At 44.5% G+C, this 15726-nt stretch overlaps 1 protein-coding gene across 1 annotated transcript in view; it reads left to right on the top strand.

Moving 5' to 3' along the window:
* Positions 1-15310, top strand: part of MDGA2 (MAM domain containing glycosylphosphatidylinositol anchor 2) — a 253219-nt gene extending 237909 nt beyond the window's left edge. Inside the window, 3 exon segments of the mRNA XM_037393857.1 lie at positions 3897-4027; positions 9391-9496; positions 10241-15310. Coding sequence (XP_037249754.1) covers positions 3897-4027; positions 9391-9496; positions 10241-10329 — 326 coding nt within the window. The 3' untranslated portion in view covers positions 10330-15310.
* The last annotated feature ends 416 nt before the right edge of the window (positions 15311-15726 follow it).

Below are 15726 nucleotides of genomic sequence, written 5' to 3'. Positions count from 1 at the left end.
ATTGCTGAAACAGATTGACTGTTTATCACAAGCTGTTAGAAGCCTTGACCCTTCACCGCTGTTCTGGAGTTTGCAGATGACATACAGAAGATGCTTCTTATCCCCATTTGGGAGTGAGCGCTGCCAGTCGGGGCAGCTATTGGCTGTAATGTGCGCTGTCAGCTCCTTGATTTCTTCACGAGAACAGGATAGAAGCTGCTAACTGAGACTCCCTGTATGATCTCTGTGCTGTAGGATCTCTCTTTTGAATAGCTGTGAGCTGCTGATTCTTGACCTGAATTAATTGAAAGCTGGAAGTGTCTTTCAGGGGAGTTTGGCTCAAATAAATTCCAGCCTTTTCTTTCCTTGGACCTGGGGACAGTGTGTTCATACAAGAAGCGTGGTCATTAACCTTTGATTTTTCATCCAAAGTCCTGTAACTTTATTCAGCAGACTTCATTACATCTCCACTGGATTGCTTTATTCTCCCAACTTATCCATAAGATTTCCAAGCAGTATTAGGGCTATTATTCCCATGTCTCAGGGGCAGAGTACTTTGTTTCTAGAACAGTTTCGGTGCTCATCAAAATGTTTTCTGCGTTTCCAACAAGGTTTTGAAGGCTCCCTAATGAAATGGAATATCGTCCTGGCATGATGCTCTGTTGCTGATGTGGAGTGGTCTTGGAGGCTTAGGGGAAAACCCGCTTCACCCTCCAGTCTTAAAAATGAGTGACACCAGTGACATCAAATTGAGAACATGCCTGTTGCACTATATTGAAAAAAAAGCGACAGCCTGCCAGTTTATCCAGTTCAGCTTCTGCGCCTGCTGTTTGGGTCTTTGGTGTCTCTGGAGAAGAGGCCGAAAATTTTTGTAGCGATAAGGAGAAGTACTTTGGGTGTCTTTGCAGAGAACAGAGCACAGATCTGAGATTAGCACTTAGGCTACAGCACAGCTCTGATGAGATAAACAAGGACCTACATCCTATGCCAGGGCAGTTAGATTCAGGAAGATAAAGTATGTCTTTACCTGAAATAGATGGCTCTTACTTACAATTCAGATTGCAATTCCTGACAGACCACACCGAGCTAACTGCGAGAGTGCTGGCTGCCAGAGAAACTGCAGGTGCTCCACTCCACACCCTTCAAAAGCAGAAGGTAGCTTATCCCTAAAGCCTAAGAGAAATAAGTTCCCATTACTTGATTTGCAGCAAACAACAAGCCATTGTTGCGGAAGAAGAAGATGAAGAGTCACTGTCCTTATTGTGTCCCTGCATTAAGACAGAAAGAGGTTGTAGTTACATTAGAGCTGTCACCACCTTTTAAAACTGTATTTCAGAGTTCTCCATCTGCACCCCAAAATGGAGCATTTTCAATTGATGCTCCAAGAACAATGAGTTTTCTTGTCATTGGAGACCCATCACAAAACAAAAAGTGGAAGCAGAACATGCTGTCAGAGCACACTGAGGATGCTGTTTGTGTTCACACAGTGATGGTGCTCAAAATGCCACCTGTGTTGCAGCTGGTGATGTCTCCGGAGCACCCTGTGCTGTCATGGCAGAAGTAAACCTTATTCCTTAACTCACAGCTGTGACTCCTGCCTGCTGTTTTTGTCTCCTAGAGTCACTCCATTACCCAATTTGTCTGGAGTTTGGAGTAGTCAGAAATCTTTAGGTGAATCCTTGCTGGCCGTGCCTCAGTGTGAACCCTATAGCCAACCCATCCTCCCACACAGCATCAGCTTTGCAAAGGCCACATAACTTTTCCAAAAATTTTCTGGCAGAATTTCAAGGATAAGCATCTGTTGCATTAGTTAAGTTATTAGTAATCTGTATCATTAGTTAAGTTTTCAGCGATGCTTCGGGCAAGGATGTCTGCATATCTAGCGAAGAGGACCAGGCAGGAATATCCATACCAATCAACATGCTGGGCAGCGAATGAGCATACCTGGTACAGGAACGGCTATTTTGTATTTTAAGTAAGACTGATATCATTCAGCTATTAATTTGAAGAAATTTTGTGACACAGACGGTCTGAGTATGCTGCGAACAATCTTACATCCCTATAACCTCAGCAGTGATGGAATTACATGCTTTTCATACCTAAATTATTCAGTTATTCCAAACAGCCCTGTGGTATGGGTTATATCAGCCTGCAAAAACAGGTGAAACAATTAGCCAGCAATTCATTTTTTTCTTGATATGGACATTGCTTTTTGTCTTTTAGAAAAATAATGTTACATATAACTCTTATTTTATAACTTAATGTAGTCTTGTCTAAGACCCTGCCTTTATTCAGACCGTAGACCCAGCACAGTTGTTGAAAAAAGTCTTGGAGAGAAGCAGATGGGAAGGAAGGGAGAACTGTTGTAGCTGAATAAGATAAACCTTGCCCAAGAGCTGCTGGTGCCGTTTGGAAGAGGGCTGAGGCGGAGCAGCTGCTTGCTGTATTGCTGCAACGTATTGCTGGGCTGGGCTGCAGGGCTGCTGCAGGGAACCCCCCTGAGCATTTTCCTTCTTGCAAACACTTTCTGTTTCACATCTTTTTCTTTTACCCGGTAGCGTGCATGCAGGCAGACAGAACGGCCTCGTTAGAAGCCGTGTTTCCTTTATGCTCCTTCTGCACCCTCCCCTGCATTTGAGAAATAAAACGCTGCAGTAGGAGGCAGGTGGGAGACATGGTACCGCCCAGTTGCTCCAGCGAGCATCGCTGCCCCCACCTCCTTCAAAGAAGATGTATGGCCTCATTCTGGGCACCCTGGTGAAATAGCCGTGATGAGAATATTTGCTGCTCCATTACACGTTTTGCCTTATGTTTTTCAAGGCACTGAGTTTTGCTATTGCTAGAAGTAAGAACTTTTTATTAGCAGTAGCTGAGTCACTGTGCAGCTGCCTCAGATCTGAGAGGTTTCATTGCAAATATAATTTGTACAAGCTCCCCAGCTGCCATGCCTAACACCATAAAAAAACCAGTAGTCTTATGTGAACTTGACCATCTGAACTTTCTTGAATGAAGGCAAATGCAGTGATTTTCATAGTACAAAGAGACGTCACTGCCTCACACATCTGCAGATAACAGTGGTGGGCAAGAAGGAACAAAATCTCCAAAACCCATGTGAATTACTGAACTCTGCTAAATGAAGTCAATGCATTTGCTGTCTGTTGGCACACCAAGACCCTTGTTTCTGTTCATGGTCTGAGACAGTGCGATTAACCAGAGAGAAGGGCTGCTGAATGCGGACGGTCTGTTACCTGTTGCAAATAATGCCTGTGCTGGAACCAGTAACTTCATGGTCAGCGGTGGGGAAAGACCCAGGTCTATGAGGTTTTTCTCCACAGGGAGGGGCTTTACTGGGGTTATTTTGACTCGGAGGATTACGTTGTCCTTCAGAAATAGTCGTTAGCAGGCGTAAGGGCATCACATCTGTCTCTGAGATAGACTTGCAAGGCTCTACGGCACGCTTATTTAAATGGTGTACAGAGGAAGCAAAAAGCTGGACAGTCTTTATAAGCACAAGCTAAGGATAAAGCAATCCAGTTGCTTATTTATCCTTGGGTAAAGAGTTTATAAATGCCTGATTTACACTAAAGCACAGAAAAATATTTTCAACCCATCTTACCCTGGGAAGCCTCATGTCCTTCCTGAGGAGCAATGGGTGCGACCACCCAGCCCACAACGGCAGAGCACTCCCTGCGCACTGAGTTTACCTCTGCTGTGAATTCACATCACCAGTTCACAGTGTTCCCAAGATTAAAAGTTTTTGAATTTACAACAAGAAACTCGCCACATCCACTCAGCCCTAGCAGAGGCCCCTGCAAAGTAGGAAGGGGGTGTGAGTAGGGGGTTTCTGCCGTACCCAGCACAGCATCTGTGCTCCATGGGAAAGCCTAACCAATTCCAGTTCTCCACCTTTCTTCTAGGAAGCTTGAACGTGTACCTGCGTTTGAAAGGTCAGACTGCAATAGAGAACCCGTTGTGGTCTTCAAGTGGAAATAAAGGACAGCACTGGAACCAAGCCCGTGTTAATATAAACCCCCCAACTTCGTTTCAGGTAATGGCTTGTGCATCACGCACCGGGAACAGGAGCATTTGGTTTTTGGAGGGGAGGGCCTGTGTATGCTGACCCTTTCCTTCTGACACAGGATTTCACAGCTTCATTTCAGGTCTGAAAGCTGCTTTATGGATAGATAATTGCTTTCTTTGCTTTAAATAGGTGAGCACCATAGAGCTTAATAATGCACATTTTAATGACAGAACAGTAGCTGTTTGCTTGAAGGCAAAGTGTCTTTCAGTTTTCAGAAGATGCTGGTAGCCAGTACAAAACATTTTTGAATTTCAGATTAGCGACTGGAATACAGAATTACTTTCTGTGAAAGAATATTTAGGGTCCATGCTACAGTGCCTGTGTTAGAGGTCTCTTGAAATACAAGCATTTTCTGCAGAAAAAGGAATGATCTCTAAGTCTTTGCCAAAGCAGCAGTGCTGCCTGCGCAGAGCTCCTGGCACGGCAGAGCTGCACGCCTCGTTCGCTAGGTACATGCAAGTTATGACAGGTTTTCACACATTTCATTTTTGGTTTGACAGTGAGATGCTGATAGACTCTTATGGGCAGTTCTCATTCATGCTATGAGCTGTTTGTAACTGGAACGGACCCAAAAAGGCAGCTGCTGTGAGCAAGCCCTCGTGTGTTTGAGGCTGGGAGTATCGTCATGGAAGATGGGAGTCACAAGCTGTGCCCTGTGGTGCAATGTTCACCAGGCTCCTCTGTCCCCTCTCTGTAACCTCCAAGTCCCCTGGGGGAGGTAATGGCTTTGGGGGAAAATTAAAAGTCATTCGGTGCGAGTCAAAACTGCTATCTCAAACATGCAGATTGGGATTCGCTTTATGGGTAATTACTGATCCTGACCCTTTGCTTTTATTCCCGTGCATGAGAGGCAACATCAGAGGAGAAATGTTTTGGTGCACGTGATTGCAGAGGCGTTGCATGGAGGGAAATTAGAAGAAAACTGCAAGAGGGGGATATGCGAGGTATAGCATTACACGATGTTTGAGTGGAAAAAAGTGGCAGAACCGGGGAGGAAGAGTGTGGAGAAGAGGGACACGAGTATTAAAGTACACTCAGAGCATGGTGCCAAGCACAAGGGAGCTGATCAGAGTGGGTGAGTTTGCATTGGTGAAGTCAGGATAAGTCCAAGAAGTCTGAACGGTGAAGGAGAGAAAAATTATTTAGTATCTGAACATGAAAAGTGGACTGGTAAAGGGAGAGGAGAGGTGGCTGGGGCAGCTGAAACCAAAGCAATTGCAGTGTTGTCTGAGAGGGATTCCCGAGACCTGGGACAGGCGTTAGCAGAGGTAGGGGAAGGATGAGGACAGCAGCCTCAGCTGGAGAGGGGCAAGGGCTTTGGCACCAGCAATGTGGAGGGGTGGACGAAGGAGATGGGGGGCAAACCCGGGGTCACCTCATCAGCATGGAGAAGAAGGCGTGGCTTTGGGTGGAAGGGAAAGCTGGGGTGTCTGCCTTGCAGGCAGCCATCCGGCGTAAGGTACTGGCAGAGCAACCGGAGACCGCAGCGAGCAGCTCCCTGTGCCCAGGGTGGGTGCTGCTGTCAGTGTGGGTCTGAGCACCAGCCCTCACACGGGGCCCCGTTGCTTTCAGAAAAGTTACAGGAGCCACTTCTGCTACCGGTGCACCTTACTCGCATCACTTCAACACCATATTTGCTGGTGCCACTAGCTGGTACACAACATGGAAGCTCCTCTGCTCAGCTGTTTTTCACCTTTTACGTTGTTATGTTTAAAGGCTTCAGCATAAAATGAATGTAAAGTTGTGAAGCTCTGCACAAATATAGCAAATAAATGTCAGAGCAGTTGGAACCTTAAATTACTTTTTTTAGCAGCTCTTGCATCAAGCAAACTTTATTTTCCATTTAGAAGTCTAAGTAGGAAAGAATATAAAGCTCCCAGTTAAATTTAAGGAGAGTGAATTGAAGTGAATCTTTGCAGTAAAACAGTACACTGACAAAGAAATTAAAACTTTTTATAGGTTAATTTATATGGGTAAAAGTGCAGCCCAGATTTGGTTTATACCTTCCTAGTCCCTGTAATATATAACAAAGCTTCTGTCTTGAAGAACTGAGAGGACTATGGTGCTTTGAATCAGAAAAAGTATCACCTAAGAGCTATCTATCTCAGTAAGATAGTCACTTATTAAGTATTTTTAAAGAATAAACGGGGGGAAAGGGAGGGTGTGGGAGCGATACATTGCATGCTGGCGTCTAGGAGGCTGTCAGTTTTAGTTCAGATTTGAGCAGGAGTGTTGCCACTGCCTTCAGCTACGCTGCCCTTGACACCTTCTTGTGTCGAAGACATTTTTGGCAGAAGAGGGACTGGTCTGACCCTGCCAGACCACCGAGATGTTCAGCCCCGTACAGTGAGCGTAAGGGGCTTACACCCTTGCCATCACGCTGTCCGGCTGGGGACATTCATGAGTCTCCTCTGCTTCTTATTAGGAGACTGGCCAGGAAGGTAAAACCTGTCTGAAATCCTCTTGAAGAAGAACAAGCTGAATCCCCCGGGGACACTCGGGCTGGCTCTGGAGGCACTATAAGGGCTGATTTCCATTTCCCCCATTAAGAGAGCAGGGTGGCCGTTGCCCTGCGCAGAAGCCCCTGCATTCCTCTGCTAAAAGCAGTATTTTTAACAACAGCTTTGTAAAGTCACAGAGATGTAGGTAATGGGGTTTGCAGGATACTGATGGGGAATTCTGATCATCTGGCACCTCCTGCACATAGCTGTGAACTGCAGGCTGGATTGTGCTCTGTGCCTTGCCAACACTCATCTGTGGTGATTTGTTCTGAGCATGTGGCCAAGCTGGCTAATAGCAACCCGTCTCTGAGGCCCATAAAACGCACTGCCAAATGCAGATTTTAATTAAATGCTGGCCGTTGTATTTGTATAGAGTCCTTTTGTCTGGAAACAGTGTTTTTCATTATCAGGAAAGATTTGACTTTAAACTCCGTTGACTGGTTATATGCCTGCTGCCAAGGAGCAGGGGGAGAAGAGAAGACATTTTCCTCTTGAGCTGAATACTTCCCATCATCAGAGGTAGAGTTGAAAAATTGTCAGAGGGATAATGACTTGATACACTGTCTTCAGACAACAGGGTAAATTATGGAAAAACTTACTGTTTTCCCAATTACAGTTCCCTGTTGCATTAATATCCACCTTGTTATAGTAATTAACCTACAGTGTCACACTTCAATAAAATAACGACGGAGTCTCCTGCTCCAAATGCACAGCTTTCACATTTATTTAGTGCTCCCAGCACAGACCTTGCCGCCTCGCTTAGGACACAACAGACAGGCTGTAAATACACGCCTAGTATTGCCAGCTTACCGCTTCAGGGTCGGGCACCTGCTGGGGATGCTCGGCTTAGCAAAGGGGTGAGATGAGTCTGTGGCCAGGGTTGAGGGATGTGCCCTCCACGGAAAGGCAAGAGCAGAGAATTGCATGGGCAGTGCAGTGGCTGGTGGCGTCGTGCACTGTTGTGATACACTTCTTGGGTGATGCTTATCCAGCTGGACTTGTTACTGCACCCCTGTGATTTACAGGGTCATCTCCCACTGCCCTGAGTGTTTACTCATGATTTGTAATGAAGGGTATTCATTTCAGATGGGCAGCTCTGGTTGAACTGTATTAATGAGCAAAGAAATGTTGGAAGCTGCTGAAAGGTCGGATCTGCGTCCTGCTGAAATCAGTGACAACAGAGAGAGCCCATCTGAGTGCCACAGACATCTCCCTGATACAGTTAGATCATTATGAAGTGTAATTTAAATATTTTGCTGCAGGTGGAATTAATTTTTTTTTCAAATTTACTCTACCCCCAAGAGTTAATGTCTCCATTAGTGCCACAGCACATCCTTATAAAATTCATTGAATATCATGCATATATTGTTGCAGATTAAAGTTAAAGAACGCGTCATCTAAGTTAACCAAAAATATTTCAAAGGACTGAGGGGGAGAAAAAAAGGGAAAGGAGAGATAACTGTGCAAATGGTGCTGCTTGGGAAATATATTCCTTACATAATTTTTTCATCTCTTTAGAAGTGCTTTGATGTTTTCTAGTGAATAAATTTCTTGCAACACAGAATGAGTCCACTCTTCTGCAAAGCTAATTAAGCAGCAGTATGGCAGGACAGCACCACATCGGGCTTGGGGAAGGAGAGCGGCTAACTTGTTTCTTCACTACAACAGTAATCCATATCCAGCAACGAACATTACCGCAAATAACAAGCCACCCATTTCCATACAGGCACCATTTCCCTTCCCAGCTGTTGCAGTTGGGGTTCCAGGCTAGGAATATTTGACAGAAAGTGACTAATAGGACCTTGAAATCACAGGTGTCCATTTCGCGAAGATTAAAGCCTTAAAAAGGAATAAAATCTCTACCCTGAGCCCCTCTGTGATAAAACACACTGCAGTGTCCTCTGATAAATATAAAACCATTCCTAGAAGGGATCAAAGCTTCTAAACATGATGATGAGCCACTAAAAGGGCAAGAGGGGAGCGGGGATGTCATAGTCATCAATAGCTGCCACGGTTGGAGATCTGAGAGGTTAAAATCCATTGAGGTGATCATAGGAGATCACTGTGGGACCTCAAGGGATCCAAATCAAAGCTTCCTGACCCCTTGAGATAAATAAAGCTTTGTGTTATGGGTGAAATGACACAAACCTGCCTCCTGGGAGGTTTCTCCCAAGCTTTCATGGGCCATGGGAAGGTCCCCCTCCTGCTGCCTGCTGGGAAGTGCCACCAGCTGCAGGAGGGGGATCCCAGTGTGGGAGATAAAGTGGGAGGGACTGGCTGGGCCACCTTCAAGAGCTAGAAACCTCATTTTATGGTGGATTTTTTTGGCTCCTGTGTGTTTCATGAAATCTGTGCTCAAGTGGATGCTCAGTCCTTCAACATGTCGCAGATGCTGTCCTTCAAGCTGTGCCTCTGCCACTCACTTCAGGTGGCAGGAATTTCTGGGAAACACACCCCAATTCTCTTTAAAACTCTTTTTCCATTTAATCCTGCCCTTTGCTCCAGGAATTACTATATTTACCTAAGTACACACATTACAGTTAGCATAGTGGCAAAGCTGACCTGGAGACACCAGGTAGACAGCTAGGCAGATGACTAGCATCTCTGGTATTCTTCAGCTCATTTGGAGAAGTACAAGCCTCTATTGCTCACACATCCTCTATGTTCACCTTGCAAGTATGTGTGAGCTCAGTTGCAGGGTTTTTTGTATCATAGAAAGTGATTGTAAATGACTCCAAGCCCATCAACGTAGTTTAATGCCATGCAAAATGCAGCTGAACTTTTTCCATTTGTCACCCTCTGATCTGCTTCTACTTTATTTTTTTGCAGCTCATATTTGAAGGGATCCGGGGCCCCGGCATCGAAGGTGATATTGCTATTGATGATGTATCAATTGTGGAAGGAGAGTGTATGAAATCAGACCAACCAGCCAACAGTAAGTGGCTCTTCCACATGTGAGGGAGAGAATAAATTACGTCTTGTGCTTGTAAATTTGAGATAGTTTCTAAAATGGATTTTCTCCAGGAGAACAATATATCATTCGATTCAGTTGGAGAGGCTTAAAGTGAAACATTTTCCTTGGAAGCAAACTCTGGAGGCAAAATGTCTTTGTTCAGATAGGGAAATGCTGGTTTAGCACAGATGCAAGTGAGAGGCTGATGGGCATTAGGCAGAAGCGAGAGCAGTGGGCTGCGCTCCACGGTGGGGCTGGGCTGGGTGGCCGTGAGTCAACATAGGCAGACAGATAAAGCAAAAATAAAACAATGTTCAGGGGGGGAAAACAATATGAAACTAATGAATATCAGTGTTGTGATTCCCTGTGGACTTTGTTTTCATCCCTCCACCCCCACGTGTGCGTTACAATACAGACCTTAACTACGCAGCCAGATGTTTTTTTATCCCAGCGTCTCCTGCCTCATTCAGTTGGCTCTTTGCAGGAGGTGACCTTGCAGACCGTTGTCCCTACAGAGACCGGGGCTCTGCCAGGGGAGGTTGGTGGCACTCGGTGTGATGAGTGGAGACAGCCTGGGTGAGCACCCTGTTGTCCTCCCCAGCCACCTCCGCGTTGGTGTGCAGGACAGGTTGTGATGGCCGAGCCCTTTGTCTTCTAAGCCTTGTAGCAATACTGACTGTGTCTGGGCAGCTCTTTAATTCTACCTTTTTTCCCCCCTCTTTGTAGATTTACGATCAGGTGCTGTTGGGACATTAGCGCATATACGACTTACCCCAGTTATCATCCTCATGTGTGTCTTAAGTCATCAGAGGTGACCTTATCCTGGGAGAGGCTACAAAAGATTCACCAGGCACTGGCATGAAGAAAGAGTCTTTGTAAAATGGACATTTAAAAACAAACTACCAAAGATTCCTCCACTGACTGACTCAAAAGTTAAATAAATACATAAATAAATAATAATAAAAAAAAATTAAAAAGCACTGGGGACATAAAAGGCATCACGGGAGTGTAACTCACTATGAACCACGCGTGAGAACGATATCTGGCCTAAGTAAGGAAGAGACCTTCAGGTGCTTTTGTGGTCAATAATGAATACAGCATCATCTGGTTGAACTCTCGGAAAAGAGCTATAGAAACCCTTGTCAAAGCACAAAGTCATGGCTGGTTTTGTTTCAAATGAATAGTTTGCTTGTTACCATGGAAACCTAATGGCCTGCCAAAAAAAAAAAAAAAAAAAAGAGGAAGGAGAGAGAGAGGAAATAAAAACAAGAGAGAGAGAGAGAAACACCTCACTGTAAACAGGGTATGTGAAGAGCTGGCATTCATTTTCCCTTCAAGAAGGTTTTTAGTATAGAGTTAAATAAATGTAGGCCCTTTCTACTTTGGCTGTCACCTCCCCTAGAGAATAACCCTAAATCAGAGCTGTTTTAAGACATTTATGTTTCATTTCTCATGGCTATGCTTGATAACTGTATGCTGTCTCCTTTTGCATGCATTACTATCCAGGATGTGCGACCTGGGCTTACATATTACACAGGCTTATCGGAGTTTGCTTGCGGCCACTCGAACACCCCTCTCCCCTCCCCAACTAAGTCATCTGTTCTAATCAAGTGAAGAAACCAAACCACCGTCTTTTATAAATTGCCATGGAAACCAAGTGCCTTCAATGAAACAAGCCTGATTTAAAAAAAATAAAAATAAAAAAATAAAATAAAATAATAATAATAATTTCAACACAGAAGCTTGCACTGCTAAAATGTGATTTGTGCAAACTATTTTCTAAACAAACTACGGAGCCTGGGTGTGCAGACTGCAGGCAAGGAGATGAAGCCGCTTCTGGAGATGGATGGACCTAAGCTGCTGCGTAAGCCCTTCTGGATGAGATATTTGTTGTTTAACCTTCCAGACAGCCATGGCCTTTCAGCTTATTATCCATTAGAAAATAGCTTCCGTTGGTCCTGGAAATGGGAGCAGCACTTTTTTGTTGTTGTCGGGGGTTTTTTTTTTCAGGTTATCAAGTGGGTCAACCAGAGGAAAAGGTCGTTAAGATACACTTAGCGCAGAAGGTGGTAAAACACAGAAGTGATTTTCTTACTCTAACCTCCATTCGCAAGGCAGTCGGCCCCGGCGTTAGCGGGACGGGGAGGCGTGCATGGGGGATGGCAGCGCGTACCGAGACACCAAGCAAACCGCAGAGCTCTGCAAACCTGGCGCCAGCAAAGCACCGAGGGTGCCGTGCCTCCGCCCTGGAGCCAGACTCTGTGCAGATCGCGAAAGATTATTTTGTTATTATAGCAAAATTAAAAAAATAAATAAATCCACTTTTACAGCAACAAAAAAGAAATAAAAAAGAAAAAGCAAGCTGTACAAATGGTTTTGAGCTACCCGAACACGTACCGTTAACCAGCCAGTTTTCCACTGTATTGTAAAGTTCCTTTACAGTTGGTTATGACAATTTGAAGACCTTTTTCCTTAAATTATCTCAGCTTTTAATTCATTTTACAAAAAAATACTTTTGTCTAAAGAATAGTATTATAATTATTATTATTATTCTGCATTCTCTCGACACCCTAGGATTAAAAAACCAACCTGATATGCAAATAATTGGAGTACAAACATGAAAACACACAAACAAACGAGTATAATATTTGCAAATACGAGTATAAAAAGCACAACAAGATGCAGTAAAACAATGACAAGGCTTGATTTTTTTTTTATTCTGTAGAGAAATGTTTGTGCAAATTCAGTAATTCAACTGAAGAGATAATTTTACAGCTATGTTCAATAAAGCCTCTTTCCAGGTAAGGTATGCCAAGTGGTATGTGTGTTTGTTGAGCAATGTGCCCATGTGCCCCGGATGGGTGCGACTGGCATGGCTTGGTTTTTCCTTGGACAAACTGGTGTTGTCTGAAGGTATAATGGTCCATACTCGTGATGCTCGGGGGCTGGAGCTTTCCGAGGACACTGTCGGCTCCATAGTTTGTAGGCAGTTTGTGGTGTCTGTAATTCCCTGTGCCACAGCGGGAAGGCTGCTGGGAAGATGGTGGGAACTCTTGAGGCTAGATGGACTGTGGGGTTTTTGAAACCCTTAAAAAAACCCAAATTTCCCACTGGCAAGCACTGGATTCTAATTGTGGACAGAGGACAGGTCGGGTATGGTGAGATCCTGGTGCAGAGTTTTGCTTAGGAAGTCGGTGTGTCTCCTAATTCAGGATTTGTGGAAACCAAACCTTCACATGTATCCTCCTGCTGATCTCTCGTGAAAACCACAGAACTGTGGGATCGTCCAAGAGGCTACTCTGTGGACGCTTTTGGCGTGGCTGTCTTTGGAGGGCCTGGCTTTTCCCGAGGCTGCTAGGGTCCCTGACAGAAGTGGATGCACAGGGTTTTTGCAGGAGACCTCCTGTTACATTTCCTATCCTGTCTCTGACCATCATGCGATCTGGGCAGCTTCTTTTTGCTCATTTTCTGGTTGGAGCAGCAGCTGCAGCAATGCTCCTGGCTGGAGCTGGGCTGGAGCTGGGCTGGAGCCGCAGTGGGCGCTGCAGGAGGTCCCCCCTGCTCAGGGGGTGGGCACGCACGCTCTGGCTTTGCCACACAAAGCTGATGACAAACCTTGTTCTGCTGTATTTTATGACACCTGATTTCATTGTCTTGATCAGATGAAATGGGGAATATGGAAAAAAAAAAAAAGAGTGGCAATCTGTCGATCATTTTGAAGTGAAGCATGAAGTATTCCATTTCCTTTAAAATATTTTCCCATTTTTCCTTCAAATTCATCCCTTCCAAAAATAGACTCGAAGTAAACTGACATTTGGATTCCCATTGATCAGCACAGGCCAGGAGAAGCATCTTCGAAGCGCCGGGCAGAGCTCCAGCCACAGCGATGACAGTGGCGGTGCGACAGGGGACTCCGCAGGAAGAGAGGATTTGGAAAGCACCCTGCAATGTCCTCTCCTGCTCAGGCAGCTGTGATGAAGACAGCCTGAAGATAATGAAGTAGAGATTGTGCTTGCTTGTTTAGATCCCAAGCTAAGACTGCAAACTCAAATCTGTATTTCCTCTTTGTATTTTGATTTTTCTTTCCCTTGGTCAAGGACCACATTGAGTATTTGATAAAGGTTTTCAATTGACAGCCAAAGACCACAGATGTCTTCTTTCAAGGCAGGATAATCTGTTTGTCCCGAAAAGCCCAGATCTTTGTGTGAAAGGAAATTTATTCCCCTATTTCACTTCTATTCTGCTTTGCTGCAGAAGAAGGTGCTAAGAAAAGCTGGTTTTCTTTCAGTTGTTGATTTAGAAGTAGTGTTATCTTCCTTTACATTCCCAATATAAGCTACCGAAAAGGCAATGGGTTTTTACTTTGTCTGGGTCACAAATAATAATTACAAACTGAGATATGTATGTACTTCCTAGTCTTGATTTTTTTTTCTTTTCCATTTCAGTTGTGAAAATTAATGTATTTGTAAAATTTTTGGACAATTTTTGGCAATCAGTCAAAGGGAGTTTGAAATGATGGCTCTTCTATGAAATGTGCTAAATCCTATAATTCAGTTCCTGGGTATCCAATCTAGTAATGTTTCTGATGTATTTTTAAATTGGACATCAAATACATAATTGTGCAAATGTGGACTTTGCAGCAACTACAGCACTTGGCTGTTGGGATTGGTGACCATCGTTTCTGTGGGGATGGCTGTGGGAGTTAGCTGGGTGGAGCCTATGATAAAATTTCCATTTTTTTTTTAATTCTTTCTCAGGATGATCTGGAAGCATAAGGACATTATTGGCATAGTCCCCTTATATTGCCTCCCACAAAGCCATGCAAGTTCATTTCTTTCACAAAGCACGTAGTCTGAACGTGAAATCCCACATACAGTTATGAAGCACTTTGATCTCACTGTGCTACCAACCCATCACTTCTGCAGCTGGCTCCAGCCAGGCTTGGATCCTGGATGAGACACAAGGGAAGATAAAAGAGCATAGACTAAAAGGGGGCAAACACATTTCAAATCGCACTACAAACGCACATTTATGGTTTGAAGGCAGGAGCAGCTACCTGAGAGTCCATCAATGTGTTGATGCCTCATGTGATGAAGGCATGGACTAGTGGAGGATAAGGTGTCTCCACTGAGCCCATCTCAGATCAGCCAGTTTTTGCAGGCTATTACATAAGGGCATGCTATTGTCAGGCCCACAGAAATCCTTGGAAATGGGAAATGTCTTCTTAATTTGGGAGAGGAGGAGCTGGTTCACCCAAAGAAGATGGAGATGCAGCTGGCAGTCCCTGAACGGCTGCAAGCCCCATGCCCAGGTACCGACCTCCACTGGTGCCAGAGCAGTTTCCTTCTTGACACCCAGCACTGGGCTATCTGCTGCGTTCACCAGTGTGAATTGCGTAATTTAGTTGGAACAGCTTTGGGGGCAATTGGGATTCCCAAACTTTAAAACCAAAGTTGATCAGTTAAAATATCAGCTTATCGTTGAAGTTTGTTCTCTCTTTTACTGCCTTGTAAGGTTAGTGAAATCCCTTTGTAGTGAGTAATTTAGTCAGAATGATCAGATTTTTTTCCACCCTTAGTGGAAGAGGCTCACATGCTTTTATTTTTGGAGGGTTTACTTGCTAGTAATTTTTTTGTCATGTATCAAAGGGTAAGTGAAACTCTCTTTCTCCCCAAGAAGAACTGTGATCCATCAGAAGAATGGCTTTATAGAGCAGTTCAATAAAAAAGATACAGTTTGGTATTATAAGCACTCTCTGCCTATATATGCTAATAAAGATATTGGGTGCCATCTGGATTAATTCTTGTATTTTCTCATAAAGCTATAAAAAGCTATAAAAAAGGTTATTATTACATTTCAAATATTTTTTTTTTCTTTGCAAAAAAAGCAACAGCACAGGAGCGTGCTCCCTCGTTTACGGCTGCCTCAACCCCGATGCCCGTGTCAGTCTCAGCAGCACAGAAGGAATTAAACCAGCACATACAAACCATTTGATTTCCCTTCATGCAAAGGAGCTTAACAACCCAGAGCTCATGCAATCCTGCAGTCATTGGACCTTTGGTCTTCAGTTGCTTTATGTCATCTTTCCCTAAGCCCCCAACTCTGGTGTCACCCCGTAGATCCCATGGGAATGCACCCTGGGACGCAGAGGTGTAGTCAGGGAAAGGTGCTCTGCGGGACTCAGGCTCGGGGGGGGCGGGGGATGTGCTGGG

The sequence above is a fragment of the Falco rusticolus genome, chromosome 7 (assembly GCF_015220075.1).
Source record: "Falco rusticolus isolate bFalRus1 chromosome 7, bFalRus1.pri, whole genome shotgun sequence".
Classification (NCBI taxonomy): Eukaryota; Metazoa; Chordata; class Aves; order Falconiformes; family Falconidae; genus Falco; species Falco rusticolus.
This window is presented reverse-complemented; position numbering and strand designations above follow the sequence as displayed.